At 47.5% G+C, this 21779-nt stretch overlaps 7 protein-coding genes across 8 annotated transcripts; 3 read left to right on the top strand and 4 right to left on the bottom strand.

Annotated features, from left to right (window-relative positions):
- Positions 1-12: 12 nt before the first annotated feature.
- Positions 13-2925, bottom strand: LOC1273063 (transmembrane protein 169). Its single transcript, XM_312006.6, has 2 exons — positions 2469-2925; positions 13-2164 (listed from the first exon to the last, which is right to left on the bottom strand). The coding sequence occupies exons 1-2, from the start codon at positions 2646-2648 to the stop codon at positions 1034-1036; spliced, it is 1311 nt and encodes a 436-aa protein (XP_312006.5). The 5' UTR covers positions 2649-2925; the 3' UTR covers positions 13-1033.
- A 279-nt stretch (positions 2926-3204) lies between these two features.
- Positions 3205-3810, top strand: LOC11175947 (uncharacterized). The gene is made up of 2 exons (XM_003436254.2): positions 3205-3435; positions 3513-3810. The coding sequence occupies exons 1-2, from the start codon at positions 3316-3318 to the stop codon at positions 3720-3722; spliced, it is 330 nt and encodes a 109-aa protein (XP_003436302.1). The 5' UTR covers positions 3205-3315; the 3' UTR covers positions 3723-3810.
- On the bottom strand, positions 3763-4568 carry LOC11175691 (mitochondrial import inner membrane translocase subunit Tim16). The gene is made up of 2 exons (XM_003436253.2): positions 4150-4568; positions 3763-4075 (listed from the first exon to the last, which is right to left on the bottom strand). The coding sequence occupies exons 1-2, from the start codon at positions 4310-4312 to the stop codon at positions 3834-3836; spliced, it is 405 nt and encodes a 134-aa protein (XP_003436301.1). The 5' UTR covers positions 4313-4568; the 3' UTR covers positions 3763-3833.
- A 36-nt stretch (positions 4569-4604) lies between these two features.
- On the top strand, positions 4605-21263 carry LOC1273066 (probable maleylacetoacetate isomerase 2). Its single transcript, XM_003436241.2, has 5 exons — positions 4605-4809; positions 4979-5099; positions 5433-5610; positions 19548-19666; positions 19740-21263. The coding sequence occupies exons 1-5, from the start codon at positions 4775-4777 to the stop codon at positions 20076-20078; spliced, it is 792 nt and encodes a 263-aa protein (XP_003436289.1). The 5' UTR covers positions 4605-4774; the 3' UTR covers positions 20079-21263.
- On the top strand, positions 13859-14978 carry LOC11176034 (uncharacterized). Its single transcript, XM_003436246.2, has 2 exons — positions 13859-14014; positions 14185-14978. The coding sequence occupies exons 1-2, from the start codon at positions 13967-13969 to the stop codon at positions 14884-14886; spliced, it is 750 nt and encodes a 249-aa protein (XP_003436294.1). The 5' UTR covers positions 13859-13966; the 3' UTR covers positions 14887-14978.
- On the bottom strand, positions 15894-16990 carry LOC11175873 (uncharacterized). Its single transcript, XM_003436245.2, has 2 exons — positions 16771-16990; positions 15894-16671 (listed from the first exon to the last, which is right to left on the bottom strand). Exons 1-2 carry the CDS (start codon positions 16816-16818, stop codon positions 16000-16002), a joined length of 720 nt encoding a protein of 239 aa, XP_003436293.1. The 5' UTR covers positions 16819-16990; the 3' UTR covers positions 15894-15999.
- Positions 17117-21362, bottom strand: LOC11175566 (uncharacterized). Of its 2 annotated transcripts, none has more exons than XM_061642155.1 (3): positions 19293-21362; positions 18133-18775; positions 17117-18047 (listed from the first exon to the last, which is right to left on the bottom strand). In XM_061642155.1, exons 2-3 carry the CDS (start codon positions 18184-18186, stop codon positions 17337-17339), a joined length of 765 nt encoding a protein of 254 aa, XP_061498139.1. In that variant the 5' UTR covers positions 18187-18775; positions 19293-21362; the 3' UTR covers positions 17117-17336. The 2 variants fall into 2 exon arrangements, with proteins under 2 accessions (XP_061498139.1, XP_003436292.1); XM_003436244.2 differs by having other exon boundaries at positions 18133-18721; positions 19523-21362.
- Between the last annotated feature and the right edge of the window lie 417 nt (positions 21363-21779).

Here is a 21779-nt window from a genome sequence, read left to right as displayed (position 1 = left end):
GAAAATTGAGATGGATTTGTTTTTTTTTTTGTTATAATGAATACCTTCATTGCTTATATGAATACATTATTATAATGCATATTTTCGCTCAATGTACCCTAGCATTGAGTAACACGTCGTTTTTTTTTTAAATTATTTATATACGCTAGCGCACTCATTCACGCAACGATCTATATATGTAGATGCCGTATTGCACCGTTATGCCGGTGTATGTAAAGTCTTATCATTTGGTATTAAATATGGTTTGATTTTAGCTTGATACGCATCCTCAATTTGAGCTACACAGTCTCACAGTATTCGGTTTGATACGGTATCGCTTTAAATTTGTTGCTTAAATTACCAAAAAACCGTTTCATTTTAGAAGAACCATTTCGGGCTTTTTTGGTTTAATTTTGTTTTCTTGTTTTTTTGATTTTTTTTTGTTTTAATTTGATCGAGATTTTACTTTTACATTTAACAACTAAATTGAAAGCTAGCGCAGAAAGCTACCTAACATATGTATAGTTCGTTAGTGAAGCAATAGAACACATTCGTTCGGCAGTTGGGCGAGAAAAGCGTCGTAACACGTACTTTTTAGGGTTTTATGGACTTTTTGTTTTTCGCTACACGTGCCCTCGTTTTCTCGTGAGAAGAGTTTGGTCCCTCGCACCTTTTACTACGAAATTGGGACTAAAGGGTGAGGGAACATTTTGCTTCTTGCTGCCTGACAGTGTAGCCGAGCGCATAAGATAAAGTACTTTATGGGAAGAGTTTGGCCCTGTAATGACTAGCAAAGTGCGCAGAGCAAGTACACTACACTACCGTTTAACCACTTTTAGTCACAATGCTTATGATGTGTGTTTAGTTGTTGGTTTGTAAAAAAAGTATCGTCTTTTTTAAACTGTTCCTTTGTTTCCAAAAATACCCTACAGAGCAAACACGTGCTACTGCTGCTGCTTATCAAATTACGCACATTCAAACACTTTATCGAGAAATGAAAGAGCTTAAACACATAAACACACCGTTACGACTTACCACTTATACCGGCTTCCATTCAAACCGAAAGCTCCTCGGTGGAAGAATTGATTTGTGTCGACTCACCCTGCAGCCGGCCATCGCTCGGATGGACCCGCACACCGGTCGGGATCGACCCATCGGTAGACCGATCTGCCGTTCCGCCGGGCGCAGGATTAGCAGGGCAGATGTCGGTCAGAATGACCACCTCGTACGGGCTGCAGTCGGACAGGTGCAGAAACGAGCACAGCCAACCGTAGAACCCTTTCTCGATGTCGGCGATCTCGTTCAGCCAAGCCCGAAAGTGGAAACTGATCTGCCGGATGCCAGCGTACAGCGCGAGCCCCACCGTACACAGCACGATGCCGAGCGGGTAGGCCAGAATGAGCAGCGGCGACATGAGCAGCTTGTGGCAGTACGATCGCTCCTCGTTGAAGTACGTGAACATGTTGTACCAGGTGACGGTGCCCATGTAGAAGGAGTAGATCCCGGTCGTTAGCGTCACGAACGGCAGACAGACGAGCGACAGCAGCAGGATGTGAACTCCCGTGCGCAGCGTGCAGCAGCTTCGTTCGCTGCGACTAGACTCGCCATGTACGGCCAGCGCCTGTTTGCTGATTTGCTCCAGCTCTTCGCGCGAAATGTTTAGCTGCACATCGATCGATTGGCCCTTCTTGCGGCCACGCTTGATCGTGCCCGTCATCGTCAGATAGTTATCGGTGGAGGAAGCGTACGAGCGGTTCGTGTTGTACCGCTCCAGGCTGTGCTGGTCGAGCTCGGCGTTCAGTACGCTCGTCTCACCCGACTCCAGATCCTCGTAGTTGCAGATGGCCGACGGTGACCGACGCCGTCCTATTTCGTCCAGATCGGTGCGAATGTTGACCCGCTTTTTGGAGCGCTTGCCACTGCCGCCGGTAAGCAGTTCGGCCGACTTGCTCGACTTCCGGTCGAGGCTGCTCTCCGAGATGCTGCTCGGCGTCACGGTGGAGCTGTCCTTGAGCGGATGAAAGTGCTGCAGCTCGTTCAGATCGTCCTCGTCCTCGTTGGTGCCGTTCGCGATCGGGCCCCCTTTGCCGGTGGAGCTGATTTCGATGATCTCCTCACTGTTCCAGCGCTTGTTTCTTCGACAGTCTTCTCGTTCCGGTGTTAGATCCCACTCTTTACGGGTACCCTGCAAGGAAGGACAATTTACTGTTGTATGTGTGTGCAGATATCCAAACCGAGCCCCCAAGCAGGTCCCTCCAACCGGCAAAATGGACATCAAAACAAAACATCCTGCTTGCTAAACACACTCACACAGCCATACAGTCAATCGTACGCGTCAAAACATTCGCACCAATACTACGACCATGTCAAAGAAAGGATATTCGTGACAATAACAAAAGCAACAAGAAAATGACCCACCCAAACGACGGGGACGCTATTCAAGCTGCCGAACGCACATTCGTACTTTTGAATTTCACATGTCCTCTTACCTGTATGTTCACGATGTGATCGATATGATTGCCATGGTTTGTCTTCTTTCCTGTTTGCCGTTTTCTCGGCGGGATAAACACGGGAAACTCACTCTGGCCACAGCCTAAATGTCGGTTTGGCGACGGCTGCTGGTGCTGTTGCGTCCGCACGACCATATCGTCCGTTGCTAGGCCAACCATGGTTTACTTTATCACTGGCAATGGGGAATGCGGTTTTCGTGCTATTTCAAAACTTATCATTTCACGGCACCGCAAAAAAGGATATGCTACGCGGTGACACAGGACGATTGGGCGACTCTGGCCGAAGGTCCTGTTCGAAGACTTGCTGTCAAATATTGTATCCGCGTAGCGTCCATGTCCATGTACAGACAGGCGCAGTGCAACTCCGACATCTAGATATCCGGCAAAAGCGCGCAACGGAACATCCTGGAATGTGTATGTGTTAGTGTAGTTGTTAGAAACTTACTACATTTTGTATGAATCGTAAATTACCGTGTGAAATCATTAGAAGACTACCAATTTATTTTGAGAAACATATTCCCAAGCTACCGTTCCAAGTTCTACCATTTCAAATATCGTATTTAAAGCCTTGAGAATGTTTAGGGATGCCAATTTTGACAGTAATTTCCAATTTCACATCGTTAATTAAATCAATATTTTCTCGAATTGCAAACGAACTTTTCCCTGCTTGTTTAAATTTCACTCACGGTTCTGCCAGTCTGGCAACACTGCGGCTGTCAACTGACCGTTTGTTTACCATTCATGCTGTTGTGCAGGGAGCTGATACAAACAAACCAGCATGAACCAACAATTTAGGAGCGGACTGCGTAATTTCAATCGATAAAAGATGCAAAATTCTTCATCGCAGTATTCATCGCTGATAAAAGAACAAAGACAGCTGAAGAAGGCCGAAACAATGCTGCAATCAATGATCGATAAGATCAATCACGAACTGAACCAGCTGGTGGTAAGGATTGCCACAATGCACCACATCTTAAATGACCGTTGGAATACATTTAATCGTGAAAATGATTCTTTGCACAGGTGGAAGAATTGCAGATCAAATCGCGCGATGCACAGCTTAGTGTAGAAACAACAACCGCCAAGATGGTGAAGCCAGATCCACTGTTGGATGTGGCTACGTGCAGCACAGCTGAAATCAATCAACAAAAGCTCGACCTAGCAGTGCAGGATGACAAGTTGCTAAAATCACTGGAGGAGTCCGAAGACGATCTTGACGATTTGGTGGGATGATTTCTCACAAGAGCAACAATAACCGAAGATCATTGTCCCGTTTGTAGGTGCACTAAATAAACACGTTTACTTATCATTTTAACAGCAATCCTTAAAGACAACCCAGTTTGATTACTGTGCCGCTTCACCAGGTTTCCCTGTGCCGGTGTCTGTTTTCTCTCCTTCCGGTGGCTTAGCCTCCTTCAGCTCCTGATCTATTCGCTCTTTTGCGCGGAACACTTTCGACTGTAGGTAGAACGAGCCACCCTTCGATTTATCGTTCACGCTGAACAGATGATCGTAGTTTTTCTGCACCTCCTCTGGGTCGAGCTTCGTTACGTTGAGGATTTGTTGTGCCTCTTCCAGCGTCATTCCTGCCGGTACGAAAACACGTGTTAGTGGCGTGCTGGGATGGCGGATCCCGCGCGTTAAAGATCACCCAGCTTACCCGTCCTCAGGTTGGCTGCGGCACGATTTTGTCCCTTCTGTCCACCGCCCGCTCGCTTGGCCGCTTCTTGCGATGCTGCTATCTCCTGCTTGAGGGCCCGCGTGAACGCCTTTCCAATGATTTGGCCACCGAGCACAATGATCTGTGCAATGTACTTTGCCATGTTGCGCTCGTTCGTTTGCGCTTCGCGTGCGTTTCTGTTTAACAGACGTGCGGCTGGATTTACGAAGGATTTGTCGGAGGTAGGAAGGTTGTTTTTCCTGTCTGTAGATTAATCTAATTTCATCATTTCTTTTCGGCAGCTCCGGTTTCTAGAGAAATATCGAAACAACTTTAGTTACACAACGAGCTTCAACTTTTGACAGATCATTGTTGACATTATGCTGCACACTGGATGCCACTCGCATTCAACGCTGGACAACTCTGGCGATGTAGCAATTTTGTATTTTTATTATAGTTCTAGTATGCTCCAAAACATGTAACGATATCTGTACTTTTTTCAGTGTTTTTTGATAAAATATTCGGTAATTTCCGGCTCAGAGTTACAAACCGTAAGTACCGTTCGTCTCCCATTGTGCACGCCAATGGCCGTCGGTTGACAGGAACAATAAAGCGTAAACAAACGATGCCGGCAATTTTTGCGTGCTTGTCGAAAAAGTAGTGAGTTTCCCGGCAGCATACATTTGTGCAACACTAGCAGTATTATCGGCCCGCAGCATTTCCACCTTTTATTTACATTCCCCGATTTTTTTGTGGTTTTTGTTTTTCTTTTCTCCCTCCATTTGCTCCTTCCCTTGTCCGCTCCTTTGTCGCTGATCCCCGTTTCCAGTGTGCTAGGCGCGGCTACTGCAGGCCTTAACAAGTTTCCACTGCTGCAGTCGTTTACCAACAGCTCCAAAATTAATTACTCCAAGTTCCATGGCTCGATGTCGCTCTCGGCGATGTCGAAGGTAAGTTGGAGCACCGTGGCGGCAGCGCCGCATCAACAAACAAACAAAACCCACCGCCGGAAGATATGCAACCGGCGGAACATCATGTGATAGCTTTTACCGACTGCGGCATTTAGGGTCTGGTGGCTGTCTCCAGGCAGTGCGACTCAGATCATTAGAATAACGATAGAAGAAAAACCTGTTCCCGATAAACCGGCTACATTCCGTCCAGTCTTCTCCGTTCTGAACAAACGAGTCGCTAGCGCCGTTGCATTCAGTTTCGATTGTTCTCAGCGTACGGAAGTGTTTTAAAATCTCAGCATGGCTAACGTAGATATTCTTCCCGAATCGCAGCCCATCCTGTACTCGTACTGGCGCAGTTCCTGCTCCTGGCGCGTTCGCATTGCGCTGAACCTGAAGGAAATCCCGTACGATATCAAACCGATCAGCTTGATCAAGTCGGGCGGCGAGCAGCACTGCAACGAGTACCGAGAGGTGAACCCAATGGAGCAAGTTCCCGCACTGCAAATCGGTAAGTGTGTTTTTGTTTCGTTTTTTATTGCCACTGTTCTACTGCGAAACACGTTTCCAGTTCCTTTTTGACGTAAGCGATGGTATAGTTGAAAAACAGAACGCTCTGGGCGAGGCAAAGCTCCAAATTGTTGAGCGCATCGGTATAGGCTTTGCCGTTGTAATCGGCAATCGTTTCAAGCTCGAACTGTAAATGAAGCCACGCTGCCTCCAGTTCCAGCAGGCGTTGGCTTAACGCTAGTAACTGTTCCGATGGATCACTTTCACTTTGTAACACGTGTAACGCTCCCGTGACGGTTTCGCTGGCTAGTCGATTCGCGGTTGAATGTGCTGCTACATATTGCTTACCGTTTCGCAGTTCTAAAATCGAACCGTGGAAATAGTCACTACATTGCGAAATATCATCACCGAACAGACGAGCGTAGGTCGTTTGAGCATCGAGAGCATCCTCGTAGCATACAGCTTCCCGGGATGAAAGCTCGCCATTGAACGATTCGATAAAATCTAACACTTCTTGGGTACGGTACCGACCGACGATGCTCGTGGCGCCGATTTGCCCTAACGCAACGGATCGGATGTCGTCGAATGCAGTGCGTTCGTTTTTTCGCACTTGTACCATTTTAAAGTTTATACTTCGACCTAGTGCTGCGAACTTGGTTTGATATTGCACCAGGCTAGTAGAGTAGCACTTCGGTACGATCGTGAGAAGGATCATCACTAGAGGGAAAGATAGGTTCGCACTTCTACTGGACAGGAGCATGCTTATGCAGACACAATGTATTACAAACGACCGATAGCTCCAAAGTGTGTAATAAGAAACAGCTATTGACTAATTTTATTAGCATTTAATCTGGAAATGTTCTTGCTTATCTGCATAATGCCAACAATGATAAGAACGATTTGGTTTGAAAGCCGTACAATCGATTATATTCCGGTTAATTAATTACTGCGTTTCAAAGTGCAATGTGCCCGATCAGTACAGATCGACCGTGTTTGTGTGTCTTTCTTTATTTTGAGCTCGTCTTTGCCCCACTTTCACAGTTCGTTTCGATTTCCTCCTCTATCACCTCAACATCGACCTGCTGGTAGACGAGCGCTCGATCGATGCACAATTCCATCCGTCTCATTGTACCGGTAACTGTCTCGTCATGCCGCTCGAGCTCTTCCCGTAGCGTAGTTTCGTACGACTCCCAAGTGCTCCGATACGATTCCAGCTCATCGGTGAGCTGTCCGCGAATGCCCTCACGGTTGAAAATATTACTCATGCCCAGGGTGCGGATGACCTGGTAGGTGGCAGTTTTCATGATGCGCTGCGCCGAGGAAGCCTGCGGGCGGAATCGATCAAGCCTATCGTACTCCAGGTCTTGGTGAGCTTCACGCATACAGTTCCGTATATCGACACCCCACATGGAACGGTAGAAGGCGTAATACTGGTCCAAAAATTGCCAGCAAACATCACTCAAGCTGTCCCGCTCGTTCTCCAACAGCTCTGCCACGTACGCATCACGGATTCGCATCTGCACGGTAGCGTCACCGATCTGTGCCAGTATTCTACGGTTGAACAGCCCGTTCAGTTCACTGTTGGCAGTCCAGCTAGCGGCCACATCCCGTACCGCTTGTGAGCTTAGGTTGGCCAACTCAGCCTGATACTCCAACAGAAAGCCATCGACAGTGGTCCTCGCAAGTAGGGCCGTCCCGAAGACGCACACTATACTCATCCACTTTGTCAGCATTTTCTCTCTCTTCGGGTGCTTTGGTCGACCGTCTCTTTGTGCAGATGCGTAACTGAACGCAACTAATCACACCGCAATCGCTAAAATGAATGGATTTTCCCCTGGGGCCCACCGAAAAATAAAAACGGAAGCAACTTGTCAAATGAAAACGAACCACCGAATGGCGTCATCTACAACCGTGGTTTATGGTTTTATTGTCCGCACGATAATTTCGCTGACCGCGAGCGCCCGTTTACGACCTCCGCGCCGACACCTTACAAGTAGCAGTTATCGTCCAGATAGCTCTTGATGTACTCGGTATCGCTGTCCTGCCAGTAGAACGCCTCATCGCGGCAATCTTCGAAGCGATTGATCGTGATGTACGCATCGTCCCCGTGTTTGGCCAGCTCCTCCTCCAGCAGCGTCCGGTAGCTGTCCCGCAGCACGGAGAAGTATTCCAATTCTTCCTGTAGCTCGGCCACGACCTCCTCCTCGTTGAGCACGTTCGTGCGTCCGAGCGTGATCACGGTTTGGCTGATGGAGCGGAAGTTTTCCTTCGCGTACGACCGTTCGACCGGCAGGAATCGGTACAACGCATCGGCCTGCAGATCGGCGAACGCGTAGTACGCACAGTCCTGTATGTCGTACTCCTGGAAAACGCGGTACAGCTCGAACAGGAACTGCGTGTACTCGCGGCACTCGTCCTCGACGTCGTCCCGGTTTTGGATGTACTGTTCGAGCTCGTGGCTCGCCTGGCGCATGCGCGGTATCATGCTGCCGAACTCGAGCAGCAGCTCGCGGTTAAACTCCCTGATTAGCTCACCGTTGAACTCGCGCATCTGCTGCAGCTCAAACTCGACCTCGCGCGCCAGCTCGGAAAAGTTGCCATTGTAGTCGACCAGGAAGTTGGCCCGCGCCGTACCGGCCCAGGCGGACAGAAGCACCAGGGCGAGGGGCACTAACAGATTGGCGGTGGAACGCATTTTTCTTTACACTTTCCTTACAAACGAATCCTTGCGTAGACAAACGACTACTGAAACGACGGCTGTAAGATGGCGCAATAATTACGGATTCGGGCCGAAGGTGTTAGATAAGCCGACATAAACCAATCTTATATCTCTGGTTGTAAACTTCCAAGCACTGGAGGAAATTATCTGAATGTCGTCCCTGTAGCTAGTGAATGCGTGTGCGTCACAAAGTAGATGTAGAAGGTTGATTCTCCAATGGCAATGACGCAACGATTGTGGTATGAAATGTTCCTGTTTTATTTCCTCAAACATGTTTGTACCGTGCCGTATCGTTCAAATCCTTATCGTCCTATCTATCGTCATTGATTTACGCGTAAATGGTGTACAAATGGTCAATCCGTTTATACTTATAATCAATTGTAGATGCGTTTTAATGCTTCATCACACACTGTGTAGACGGTATTATTTCCAAGTCATGCAACCAGTGTCCAAATACCCAAGGACATAATTCATATCGAGCTGGTGCAGGGTGACCGTCGTGTCGAGACAATCGGACAGTGTAGCTCGCACCGGATGGTCCGCACGAGCGAATCGGTCCAGCTCCCTATTCAAAACCTCCTGCAGCGCACTGTTGTAACTGTTAAACGCGTAGTACTCGTCCTGCAGCACTTCAAGTATGTTGTCCATCTGCGTGATCTTGTTGTACTGCTCCAGGATGAGTCCAACGCGATGTGTTAGTTCCGTCGCATCACGGTGGACAATGTTGGCGAAGCTGAAGAATCGTTGCTTTGTCCAGTAGTCGAGCAAACCCATCGTGTAAGCGGCACAGGCCTGCAACTCAGCCTGTCCGATCGTGCGGAATATCTTGAGCAGTTCCAGCAACAAAACACGACACGGTTGACCGATCGTGTCGGCCTGCAGGATTGCACTCTCGGTTGTATTGTCGATCGATCTCATCTCGAGCGTAGCATTGGCGAGCAGTTTTACCAGCTCCTTGTTGAAGGTGAGCGTTGCGTTCGAGTTTCCCTGTCGCTTTATCTGCATCGTTATTTCCAGTATGGAGGCGTACTCGCTGAACCACTCCTGGTGTTGCACAATGCTGGCCATCTTTTCGGATGCACTGTACGCAGCTACGAAGACCAGGAAAATGGCACACAAAAACAATTTCCATTTCCATGTTGGATGCATTCTGGATTAGGTGTTTTGAACTAGATTCGTTATTAGCACTACAAAACAGAATTGTGTCGTGCTTAATTGACACGCGATACGTAACTGTAAGGCAAATTGTACTGCCAAATCAAAACCTTCCAGACGATCGAGATAATGGTCCGGTTTGTTTTGGGTTCGCCCGATGCGACGTCAATGAAATATTTCGTTATCAGGGAGGAAGTAACCGCCAACAGTCGAAGAATCGTCCAGATGGATAAGGTTGAAATATTTCATTTACTTCGCTGCAAGATTTACTACGATACGATGTAGCGTTACATTCTTTAGCAGTTGGTTCGTTTTTATTACACTTTATTGTCGTTGATTACGCGCACGTGTGCTGTTGTATTAACAGTACAGATTAACATAATCCAGCACAAACTCCATGTCGGACTTGTAAGCCATTAACATGTCGTCCAGACAGTGGTACAGCTCCATCCGCAGCCGATGTTCCGGATCGTCGAAACGCTCAAGCTCGTAGTCCAGTATAATCTGGTAGCTGTTGTAGATCCAGCTAAAGTTTTCATAGTACGCCCCCAACAGTTGTTCGATGCCGTAGATCTGAGCTAGAGAGTTATAGCTGGCCAGCACGCGTATGACCCGGTGCGTCAGTTGTGTCAGCTGTCCGTTCACGTAATCCGCATACCGGAAGAACCTGCTCGTCGTCCACGGTACCATGTCCTGGGCCGTATACCAGGCGCACTGCTTCATCTCGACCACCGCGTACCAGGTGTACTGGTTCTGCAAATCCAGCACAATGTTCCTGCACGCATTGTCCGTAATGCCGGCATCCTCGATCGATTGTAACGTTTCATTGCTCGTTCGTCGAAGCGTTACCGTCGCGTTAGCGAGCATTCGTAGCTGATCGGTGTTGAGCTGGCGTGTGGCAGCTGAATTAATGTGTCGCCTTTCCTGCATCAACTGCTCCCCATCGCTTGAGTGATTGGCGAAACGGTCCTGGTAGCTGACGATGGCAGGCACAGCGGAAACACGCTGCCAGCCTAATAGCAGTATCGCGCAGTACGCTACAATGTTGTAAAGCTTGAACGACATTTTACACCCCTCCGGCGGTTTGCTTGTCCGAGAACTGACGTGCGCATTCCGAGTGCCCTATACCTAACCGATCCAGCAGAATCGGCGGATCATCTTGATAAGCAGGCGATAAGTGGCTTACGTGGTTGTAAATTGTACGGCTCCTGTCGTGCTGTTATCGTAGATAGTGCTTACGATATCCTCAAGGATGCTGTTCCAGTTCCAGAGATAAATTTTATTTCAAAATCGTACATTACATTGCTAAATCAAAGCGCAATGGCGCTCTCAAGCTTGCATATTTCGGTGTTGCTACCTGTCTCCTGTTTTTATTTTCTACCTCTATTTATGCTTAATCTGAAAGCTCGCCTAACTTTACTACTCCCGACAGTTGGTTGCTATGTAGCTGAGCGTGTACTCCATGTCACTTTCATACCAGCCGACGGTGGTATCGAGACACTCGTACAGCTCCTTGCGCACCGGATGATCCGCATCAGCGAACCGTTCCAACTCGGCACTCAGGATGAACTGGTAACTGTTGTAGATGTAGTTGAAGTCTTCGTAGTACAGCTGCAGCTGATCGTCGATGCGGTCCATTTCGCTGATCTTGCTGTACGTCGCCAGCACCTGCGCGACTCGGTAGGTCAGCTGCGTTAGCTCACTGTGCACGTAGTCGGCGTAGCGGAAGAAGCGTTCCAGCGTCCACGGTTTCAGCTGCTCGGTCGCCGTTTGGGCACAGTAGCGCATGTCAAACTCGCTGAACACGGTTAGCACCTCGCGCAAGTCTTTCACAAACTGGCGACACTCGTCGTCTATGCTCTCAGCACTCACGATCGTCTCGATCGTAGCATTTGCGATCTGCCGTAGCTCTACGGTAGCGTTACCGAGCAGTCGTACCAGCTCGATGTTGAACTGCGACGTTGCCATCGAGTTGCCGCTTCGCTTCGTTTGCATCAATATCTCGCCAGTCTGTGAATAGTTACCGAACTGCTCCTGGTAGAACACAAACGAGGGTACCGACTGTACGAGCGCCGGGGCGGCAAGCCCCAGACACACGACAGCAATCGTCCAGGGTATTGTTTTTCGGCTCATCTCGCTTTTTTCAGCGTCAACGTAACACACTTCCTACCGTGGCAAGGGACTAATTACTTGTAAGCTTATTGTTTGTTGGGCACGGCAAACTGAGCGGATGTTATAAAGCCTGTTTTATCCCTATCCGGTTATAGCGGATGATAAGCAAGCGATAATTCGATTACTGAACGTTGAATTTTGACCACTGCTTTTCGTGATAGCGATAGATTTCCGTTTGCTGGTGTCGGTGCAATAATATGGAATTCATCAAGAGCGACATTGTTTTGTGTGCAGTACATCGGAGGAGCAACCGACTGAGGAAAGGCTTAGCTGTGGTCAGTTAATGGTAATAAAGATGGCTGATAATGGCTCCAAGGCAATCGACTAATGTGTGGTCATGATCGATTTACGCTGGCGACATCTGCTGGAATATTCACCTACCATTTAAAAAAGCTTTCCGGTGGCAAGGCTGCAAGCTTAGGTGAAGTCTATGTTGTTAGTACTTCTTTATTCCTGTTCGTACTACCAAAATCATACTTAATGTTAATGTCCTAGACAAACGATTCGTTACCCGGATTGCCCCAATGTACTTTGTGATTTAAATTCATTATTTGATTTGATTTGGTGTTAATGCTTTTATATCTTTATTGTTATTCACAGTGCTTACTATCATATAAAACTGAAAGAGTGGTCAATATTGAGTATTGCAGGCACTTTCCACATAACTTAGCACATAGTCCATATAGAGTTGATGAAATGTAACGGTCATATCAAGACAGTCGAACAGAGACGTCCGCAACGGATGGTTCGGAGCGTTGAAACGTTCCAGCTCTAGATTCAACGCGTTCTGAAACTGATTGTTGAAGTTGTTAAATGCGTAGTATTCTTCCGATAGTACTTCGAGTATGTTGTCCATCTGCGTGATCTTGTTGTACTGCTCCAGGATGAGTCCAACGCGATGTGTTAGCTCCGTTGCCTCACGATGGACGATATTAGCAATACCGTAGAATCGTTCATACGTCCAGTAGTCGAGCAATCCCGCCGTATATGCAGCACATTCCTGCAAATCTGCCTGTCCTTTCGCGCTATAAATCGCAAACTGTTCTAGCGCTAGCCGGCGACATGATTCATCGATTGTGTCGGCCTTCAGGATTGCACTCTCGGTCGTATTGTCGATCGATCTCATCTCGATTGTAGCATTTGCTAGCAGCTTCACCAGTTCCTTGTTGAAGTAAAGCGTTGCGTTTGAGTTACCCTGTCGCTTTATCTGCATCGTTTCTTCCAGTATGCTGGCGTACTCGCTAAACCACTCTTGGTACTGCACAATGGCGGACAGTTGTTCAGTTGCAGTGGTGGATACAGATACGCAGAGCAGGAATGTAGCACACAGCGCTAGCCTGTAGCTCGAACGATTCATTGTGGTTTGAAAATAAATGGTTCAATCGGAAAAGAAGGTAAAAGCAATAGAGAATGCGTCGTACTGCGCTGAAGCGAGATATGCAACTGCTAAATTTTACACCATCCACATGGACTAAGGAGAGGGGATAATCTAGAAAGATAAGAAGTACGATTATTTCGCTATAAAACAAGGCAAGACGATTGGGGGTTGAAATATTTCATGTACACTGAGAAACTACAATGGACAGAGCTTTTTCATTTCTCAGATCACGAACAGTTTGTGTGACGCTCTTGGTAAGCGACATCTGTTTGCAAAATAGGTGAATATACGAGGAAAGCTTTGACGCATTGAATGCTCATGAAAGGTGGAAATATCAAGTTCAAACTTTATTTACAATAAGCGATACAGAAAATCGTCTTACCATCCGTCTGTTGTGTTCTTGAAATGGCTTCTTATCGCCGGATAAGTCATACCACACATTTCAAGCTTCAGGATTTTTCTGTTTGTCATGAATGAATTCAGCGTTTTAGATTCTTCATATCTCCACGGCATGTGAATGTCACATCACGAGGGCAGGATATAAATCCCGTGAAGGTGTATGAGGGTCAATTGCGTTATCAGAGCAGTAGCGAGCAACCTGTGCACACCTGTTGAATGACTGTGGCACCATGTTTCCGCAATCTTCAGCGCTCAGGTGCTCTAACATCTGGAAACAAACGCAAAAGAAAACAAAACTAGAAAGAAACGCACATGGTACATCGAGCACGAACACGGTGTACCTTGCCCCAATCTAATCAGATGGCTTGCTTCAGCCCCGATTAACTCGAACTGCCCGATCGGCTTCCTTCGCTTCCGCCGTTACTGATATAAACAGCGCGGAGCCGGGAGCTGCTGCTGCAATTAGGTAAATTTAGTTGTTGCGCGTGCAGTGCCCGTTTAGAAGAGGTTAACCGAAGTAGAGCATTTAACAAAATGGTGTGGAGTTTGTCGTTCGTCCTTATCGCAGCATGCGCCCTGCTGGTGAGTAGCTTTCCCAAACCCACTGCGTGTCACCGCGTGTGGATCGGGATGAATCATGGGCCTTTCTCTGGCGAGAAAAGCGCAAGTTGCGACAAACAACGCGTTTTGGGAGCGATTAGATACCGAGCCACGATCACGTAATGATCATGTACGAAATATCCAATCTGTAGGCTAGTGGTGTTAGTGCTGCACCATCGAAAACGGCTATGAAACCACGCAGCCAGGAGCTGCGCGATGCGATTGAGGAGTATCGCGTCCGGTTCGATGAGCTGCACAAGGAAAAGGATCAGTTCCTGCAGTTTGCCCGTACCGGGCTTTGGGCTACGGTGCGTGCGATGAACGAAGAGGTGCTGCAGGATATGGGCGAAACGCGCAACATCGTGGAGTACGGTTTCGACGATGTGCGTCTAGACATTAGTCTGCTGATCGTGGAGGGCAACCACAACGAGCAGTGCCTGCTGGATCTGGTGTACGAAATCGTGGAGGAGAAGGTACTGCTGGGCCAGGAAATCAGTCGCTGTGCGGACGATACGACCGATGCTAAGGACTCACTGCCGGAGTCGTTCTACGAGTTCCTGAATCTGCTGCAGCGTCTGTCGAACTCGATCGCCGAAACGACGCTGTACACGTTCGTGAGCCAAAACTCGGTGAACGATCCGGAGCGTCATCTCGAGTTTCTGGAGGAATCGTTCGAGGAAACGGACCGTGCCTGGAACGAGGAAGCGTTGCCGCTGGTGCAGTTCGAGCTGGACGCCATGGAGTACAACCGCCCTCTGATTGTGGCCGACAACGCCCAGTGTCTGCAGGCAATCAACGACAGGCAGCAGGCATTCGAGGACTCGATCCGTGAGCGTATCCCATCGTGCTTGTAAACAAGCTACGGGGGAAGAGTGCACTCATTACTAAGAAATAATACATACAAATACATACTACCATTGTGGGAAACGTTCCCTTTCAAATGATACTTTTTAATGTTGTTCCCATTGTTTTCTGGGATAATTTAAAGTAATATGCTGTCAATAGAATTAATCAGAGATAAAGCACGTTATTGTTCTTGTCACATGACACACTGCTGTGAGGTTGTAAGTTGATTGGAATTCGTCATTATTGAGGCCTTCATGCAAATGTCTCTAGGAACTCTCTAACCATTGTACGAATATTGCCAACATTCAGGCGTTTATATAAGTAGCTGTGACGAGTGTTATGAGCGCAGTCTGAAGTTGCCTATGGGAATTTTAAAAAAAACCTTCATTCATGCTTGATTTGTGGCATGTTACTGTATATTGTTGAATGTAGTATCTTGAATAGTGGAAAAGACCGTTGCAGTCTAACAAGCAACATCGCTCCAGGAACGTATACGTTCAACGTAAACCTTAAACCTTTGAAGCTCCAATCCCCGGGCAATTTCGTCCGTCCTTCGCGACACATAACACCGTTAACAGCATACGCGGAATAACGTAATCCATAGCACCATCAGAAACGGAGAGATAGTGCCGTGCTTCCTCGGATGTGGTGGTGTGGTTTCGTCGATAAGGAAAATTGTTTTTCACCTTCGTCATGCACATCCGATGATTATCGACTATCGTGCAATTTGATAAAGCCCCCCCACCAATACATTTGGGATGGTGGGGCGGCCTTACACCTAAACCTTAAAAGGGGAAGCCGGCTCCGGTTAATCGTACCTCGATGCCCTTGGCTTATCTAAATTCCGTTCGCAATTGGTCCATTAATCTATTAGCTAACAAACCATCGGCAATATGATAAGGTGTTCAATTGAATTATCTCGGTGATATGTATGTGCGAGCTTTTGATGCATGACCGAATGTAATAGATGTTTCTTTTTGGTGTGTTTCGTTTGGTTATATTATATGCAACCGGATATTTAACGCTAATAGTTTATTGCGGCAACGGTAACGCAGGAAATGCAGAAACGATGGAAAAGCCTGCAGTCTCTAACAGATGCTGTACCGATCAATCCTTCCCAGTTAGCAGTTGTTGATCTGACCGCGCACGGTATTCATCGCCGTGTTGAGGCTTGCAATGATCGCGCTCAGACAGGCGCGGTTTTCCTCCACCAGTGCCGGGCGGTTGATTTCCAGATTGTCCAGATCTTCCTGCGCTTCCGGGCGCGCCACATTGTCCCAGAACTCGACCTGGTTGGCGAAGTTCTCCTCCAGCCACTCCACGTGCTCCTCCGGATCGGTGAACGAGTTGTGAATGGCGAACGTGTACAGCGTGTACTCGGACGCAGCGGTAGCAATGCGCTGCAGCGTGTTGGTTAGCGCTCGGAACTCATCGCCCAGTCCCTCCTTGATCTGGATCTTGTCGGCGGCACAGGAGCTCATGCCCTCGCCGGCACGACGGCCCTCCTCAATCACCCGGTCAACCAGTCCGAGCAGGCACTGTTCGTTCGCGTTCGGTTCGAGAATGGCATTGGCAATCTCTTCGCGCGTGTCGGCCAGGATATCGTCGATATCGTTGCGAGCGTTGCCGAGATTGACCAGCGTCGCCTCGTTCAGGCCCTTCAGCTCGGCCCGGATCAGCACGCGGGCAAGGCGAATGAAGTCCTCCTTGTCTTCGTGCAGCTCGTCGAAACGCACCCGATAGTCTTCGGTAATTTCGGCCAGCTCGCGCATCGACAGTTGCGCCGTGACTGACTATGATGGGGGGAAAGATGCGTTGAAACATCTCTGTTTTCACTGGTTTTCTTTTTCTCAGCAAAATGTCACTATCAGACAGCTGGTTTAACTACTTACCACGGCGGCAAAAAGGACGCACAGGGCGAAGGAAGCAAACGTTTTCATCTTTTTGTCACGTCGAGCAGCGAAACGAACGGTAGTAAGGAGTGCTATATGCTATATCAAAACAGCGGCCAAGCGGCGGCTCTTATATAATTTTGAGTTCTACTCCTGGATAAGCTTGGTACGGATAACTTCTGCGGCAGTGAGCAATTTTACGTCATATGTTGCCCATTATTTACCTCCTCAGCAAATGTGCTGCAGGGGCGCAAGCGAGAGGACCAATGTTTTGCTATCGTTCCGATTAGATTAGTGAATACAGTCGAGTACAGCGGTCTCTTGTTTAATCAGGAAAAACAACAACTTTACCTAGTAAATACGGGTTTATTAGAAGCCATATCTCGATAATTGAGCACCACACACCCTCAGGCGATACGTTCCACTCCTCCCTCTCCGCTGACTCCTTTAGGTTCTCGATTCGGGCGATATCTTCTTACACCAGGCTCAAAATCCAACCGGAAGATGGCATCACCAACCCCCCGCGAATATAACGCACCAAAGCGGGAAGACTAGGGAAAGCCAAGTTACGAACACTGCAGTGCATCTTCGAGCAGAAGACCCATGTTGAACACAAAGTTACGCGCGATCGTATCGGACATTGCCCAGACGTCGCGGCGCACATTGTTCACAACCTCCTGGAAGTTGGCCAGCTCCTGCTCGATGCCGGTCAGCACACGCTCGATTTTGTTTTCCTCGCCCTCGTAGTAGTACGCCAGTTCTGCGAGCGTAATGTCCAAATCCGTCACCGCGTTCGAGCGGCTCAGCTTCTCCACCACCGTGCTTTGCAGGGCGGTCGAGCTGTTCTGGAAGGCCTGCACCTGCGGGTAGAAGAAGACGCGCGACGCCGTCGACATGTCGGCGTAGGCCAGCTCGGCCGCCAGGCTAATGTCGGCCGCCGATTGTGTGGCCTGACGGAGCGCTTCGTCGTTCTTCTCGACAATGCACGGGTTCTGCGTGTTGCCGATCTCGAGCGCGTGCTGCAGGATGGCGTCCTTCACGCGCAGTTTCTCCTCCTGTATCTGGGTGATCACAATGCCGAAGCGCGAGATGAACTGGGCGTTTAGGTTTTTGATCGCGAGCGATTGGTTCATGCGCAGCACACGCAGCTTGTAGTCGACGTCGTAGTGCAGCTGGTTAAACAGCCGATCAAACTCGATCAGCAACTCGCTGTCGGCGGCACGGGGCAGCACCTTTTTGACCACCTCCGGCACTGCGACCGTTTTCGACCATACGAGCTGTACAGCAGGAGAAAGAGGGCACAACGATAGCATGAAATATTTGACCATCTTTCAGGGGTAGGTTCACTCTCGTTTTGCTCACCTGCTGGCAGGCAAAGAATGCCAACACCGTCAGCAGTGCAATCTTTTGCCACATGGTGGATGGTTGATGTCACTTTCACTGAATGTATCGTAGCTTAAAACACAAACACAGTTTACAAGTGGTCACCTTCGATCGCCTCAAGTTCTGGAGTAAAACTGATGCGGATTTGCTCTTAGCACTCGGTTCTATAGCAGTTCCGACGGATGCGCCATATTAGGGTAGTTGAATTCATCGGAAGCGGAATTGAAGCGGTCAGCTATACAGGTGACGGTGGACAATAAACGTGCCATATACCCAGCGCTTTATGATGTGTCTTCTATCAGTGGGTTCAATGAACAAAATGCCGCCAAAACCGCCGCCGGCGATTTCATTGGTCAATTTGTATCTTCTGTAGTGCGTAACCGTTATCGCAATTGCTCCAAACAGATGCTTCTTTGATGTTACGTTTGGAATAGTATGGCATTATTGGAACGATCGTTTGAACGATCCGTGAAATATTTCATTACTTCATATAATGGAAACTGTTTCGATGATCAATCGATCAGGAGCGATCGCTCGTCATGTTATTGTTACCAAATATGGGGAGAAGCTACCGTAAGAATAGAAAGATTGAGGAGTGATTTTCCATCATAATATTCAATTGCTCGACTTGAGACGATTCAACGTAAGCTCACGAGATATGCCCTACGCCTACTTCCCTGGCAGGATCGCAATAATCTTCCTCCGTATGCTGCGCGGTGCCGTCTTCTAGGCCTTGAACCTCTTTCGGTTAGAAGACGCAATGCACAGTGTTCTTTCATCGCTGGATTGCTAAATGGCTCTATCGACTCATCGCCTTTGTTGCATCGAGTCGATATCTATGCACCATCCCGAACACTTAGGTCTAGAGAAACTCTACGGCTCGCTCAACCCCGTTCCAGCGCTGGTCGGTCAGACCCTATGTTCCGCATGTCGGCTGTCTTCAACACTGTCTCGGATTGCTTCGACTTCGACATCTCAACTCAGTGCTTCAAGGAACGTCTCCGGCTTTTGCCGTGGCCGCAGTGAATTGCGATGCAAATCTTGTTTTTGCTATGTATTTTTTTTTATTGAACTGTTACATCTTAATTAGGCCATACGGCCCGTTGAAGATTAATAAATAATAATAATAATATTAGTACAAAACTGGCTAATGAATATCTTGTATGGCCCAATTACAGAAGAATGTGTCTAATATGAACCAAAACAATTGAATATATCTAATATGAAAGTCAAACTGACTCAAAATGTCTAAAAAAACATAATATACTTTAACAACAATGCACTAAAAATTTATTCATCATTCATCTCACACAACAACCGATCGTTCGTGATCGAACGATCATCAGGACACATACCAACGATTACTTACGAGAATATTGTGCTCCTTTTTTCAGATGGCCATACGCTCATTGAATCGGTTTCGATTATGTACTATTTGGAAGAAACGCGCCCTCAGCGTCCACTGATGCCCCAGGATGTTCTGAAGCGTGCCAAAGTGCGGGAAATCTGTGAGGTAAGTAAATAATTTCCCTTTCTCCCATCTCACTCCGACCGGTGTTACTAATCGTGAATATGTCCCGTTGTAGGTGATTGCATCCGGTGTTCAGCCACTGCAGAATCTGATAGTGCTGATCCACGTCGGTGAGGAGAAGAAGAAGGAATGGGCCCAGCATTGGATAACGCGCGGATTCCGTGCGATCGAGAAGCTGCTCTCCACGTCGGCGGGCAAATTCTGTGTGGGCGATGAGATCACCCTAGCCGACTGTTGCCTCGTGCCGCAGGTGTTCAATGCGCGCCGTTTCCACGTGGATCTGCGCCCGTATCCGATCATTCTGCGTATCGATCGCGAGCTCGAGGGTCATCCCGCATTCCGAGCGGCTCACCCATCCAACCAGCCCGACTGTCCACCGGAAGCTGCCAAGTAAGCGGCGTCGATCGTTTTCGGTGTAACTCACGCCTCTGTGGGGTTTTGGCGCAAGATTGACTCATTGCATTCCCCCGGGATTCCTCGATACCTTTTCCCTTGTGTGTATACGACGATTATGCGAAACTCCACAAAACGTGTAACGTGTTAACAGAGAAGCACAAACTAATCGCATCCCACCTTCTCTCACTCAATACCTCTGATATCCTAGCCAAAGTGGTGTAGGATACTGTGTTTGCCAGATCAATGTAACATGAATTTAATCAGTCCCCAATGGCCATAAATCGTAACAATCTATCTAGTCGAGAAATTAGAAGCGTATCGTCGAGAATACGACCATTTGCCACTACGAAAACTAAAGAGATGAATCACATTTTATTTACACGATAGAAGGATGTAACACGTAACTTCACTCAAGCCAGTTGAGGTATCATATTCGAACAAAAGGTCGTAAGCGAATGCGCAATTTAGCTGGCTGAACACAATTAATGGAGAGCGTGTGGTGAATTTATTATACAGAATCAGTTACCACAGCAGATAAAAGTGAGAAAATGCGTCTGCCTGTCTAAATAACACAGCTACTAAACATGCCAGTCTTGTATTTGAGTGTTCGCTTCTAAAGTGACAGAAGAATAATTGTCGTAAAGTTTGCTTGCTTGGCATTACAAATCTTTTTAAAGTTTTCTTTTCTTTAAGCAATCATATTTGCCACATACCATTTAAAACGCATATTGCCAAATAAAACAATCACATTTGTTTGAATTTGGTAGAGAAGGAAAATCTCGCTAAAACTGCAGACCGATGAGAAGCATCTATAAAATATTTTCTTCTCTTCTTACATTTATATTCCGATTAATTCAAAAAATGTTTAAATATCCTTTCCTTCGACTTAAAATCAACACTACCTTTGTAAAAGTCATTTGGTTTGCGTGAATATGTGTGTGCCACTTTGGTTAGAATTTTATGGTAATTTGACTTCAAAAATGAAAATTTAATCCATGCTTCCGGTTATGTGTTGCTTTATACGGCTTTTTCAAATGTTTGTGTGAGTGTTTGTGTTGTAAAACAAAACTGCTTCCCAGCAGGAAAGAGAGTGAATGAATATTGTGTGTGGTTTTCTTTTTTCAAATACGGAAACAATAAATATGTTGTAAAACATGCATTAAAATGCTGATGCAAGCAGCAACAATTCTGGTACTGTTTTTGTTAAAGCTTGCAATATATTCCGAAACCCGCTGCGCAAATTCGAGCAGTTTCCAGCGCAGAAAATGCACCAAAATCTGCGCTGGCCAGCGCAGATTTTGGCCCGTTCCCCGCGCTGTTCTACAGCGATTTCTGCGCTGGGTCGAGCAAGTTTAGCGCCATCTTCTGGCGAAATGGACGAACTATTTATGGCGGCGGAGCAAAAAAAACGGTCAAAAAAATTTTAAAAAATTGGCGCCCATTTTTTCGTCCGCTTCTTCTCCTTCCCTCACCCTGCCCTGCCTTACTTGCGCTTCAGCCCGTGCCTTCCGCCGCCAGCTGATTGGCTGTTGTGGTGTATGCGTTGATACTCATATGTGCATTGCGGTTGTGTATTGTTATTGGTGGGTGTTAGCATTTATTAATTTGTGTGTGACCTTGAGACGCTGTGAGAGAAGTTGGATTGGGATTCAGAGTGTTATCGGTGTATTGATGGTTTATTTTATTTCGTGCCGCTGCT

This window comes from Anopheles gambiae, chromosome 2 (genome assembly GCF_943734735.2).
Source record: "Anopheles gambiae chromosome 2, idAnoGambNW_F1_1, whole genome shotgun sequence".
NCBI lineage: Eukaryota > Metazoa > Arthropoda > Insecta > Diptera > Culicidae > Anopheles > Anopheles gambiae.
This window is presented reverse-complemented; position numbering and strand designations above follow the sequence as displayed.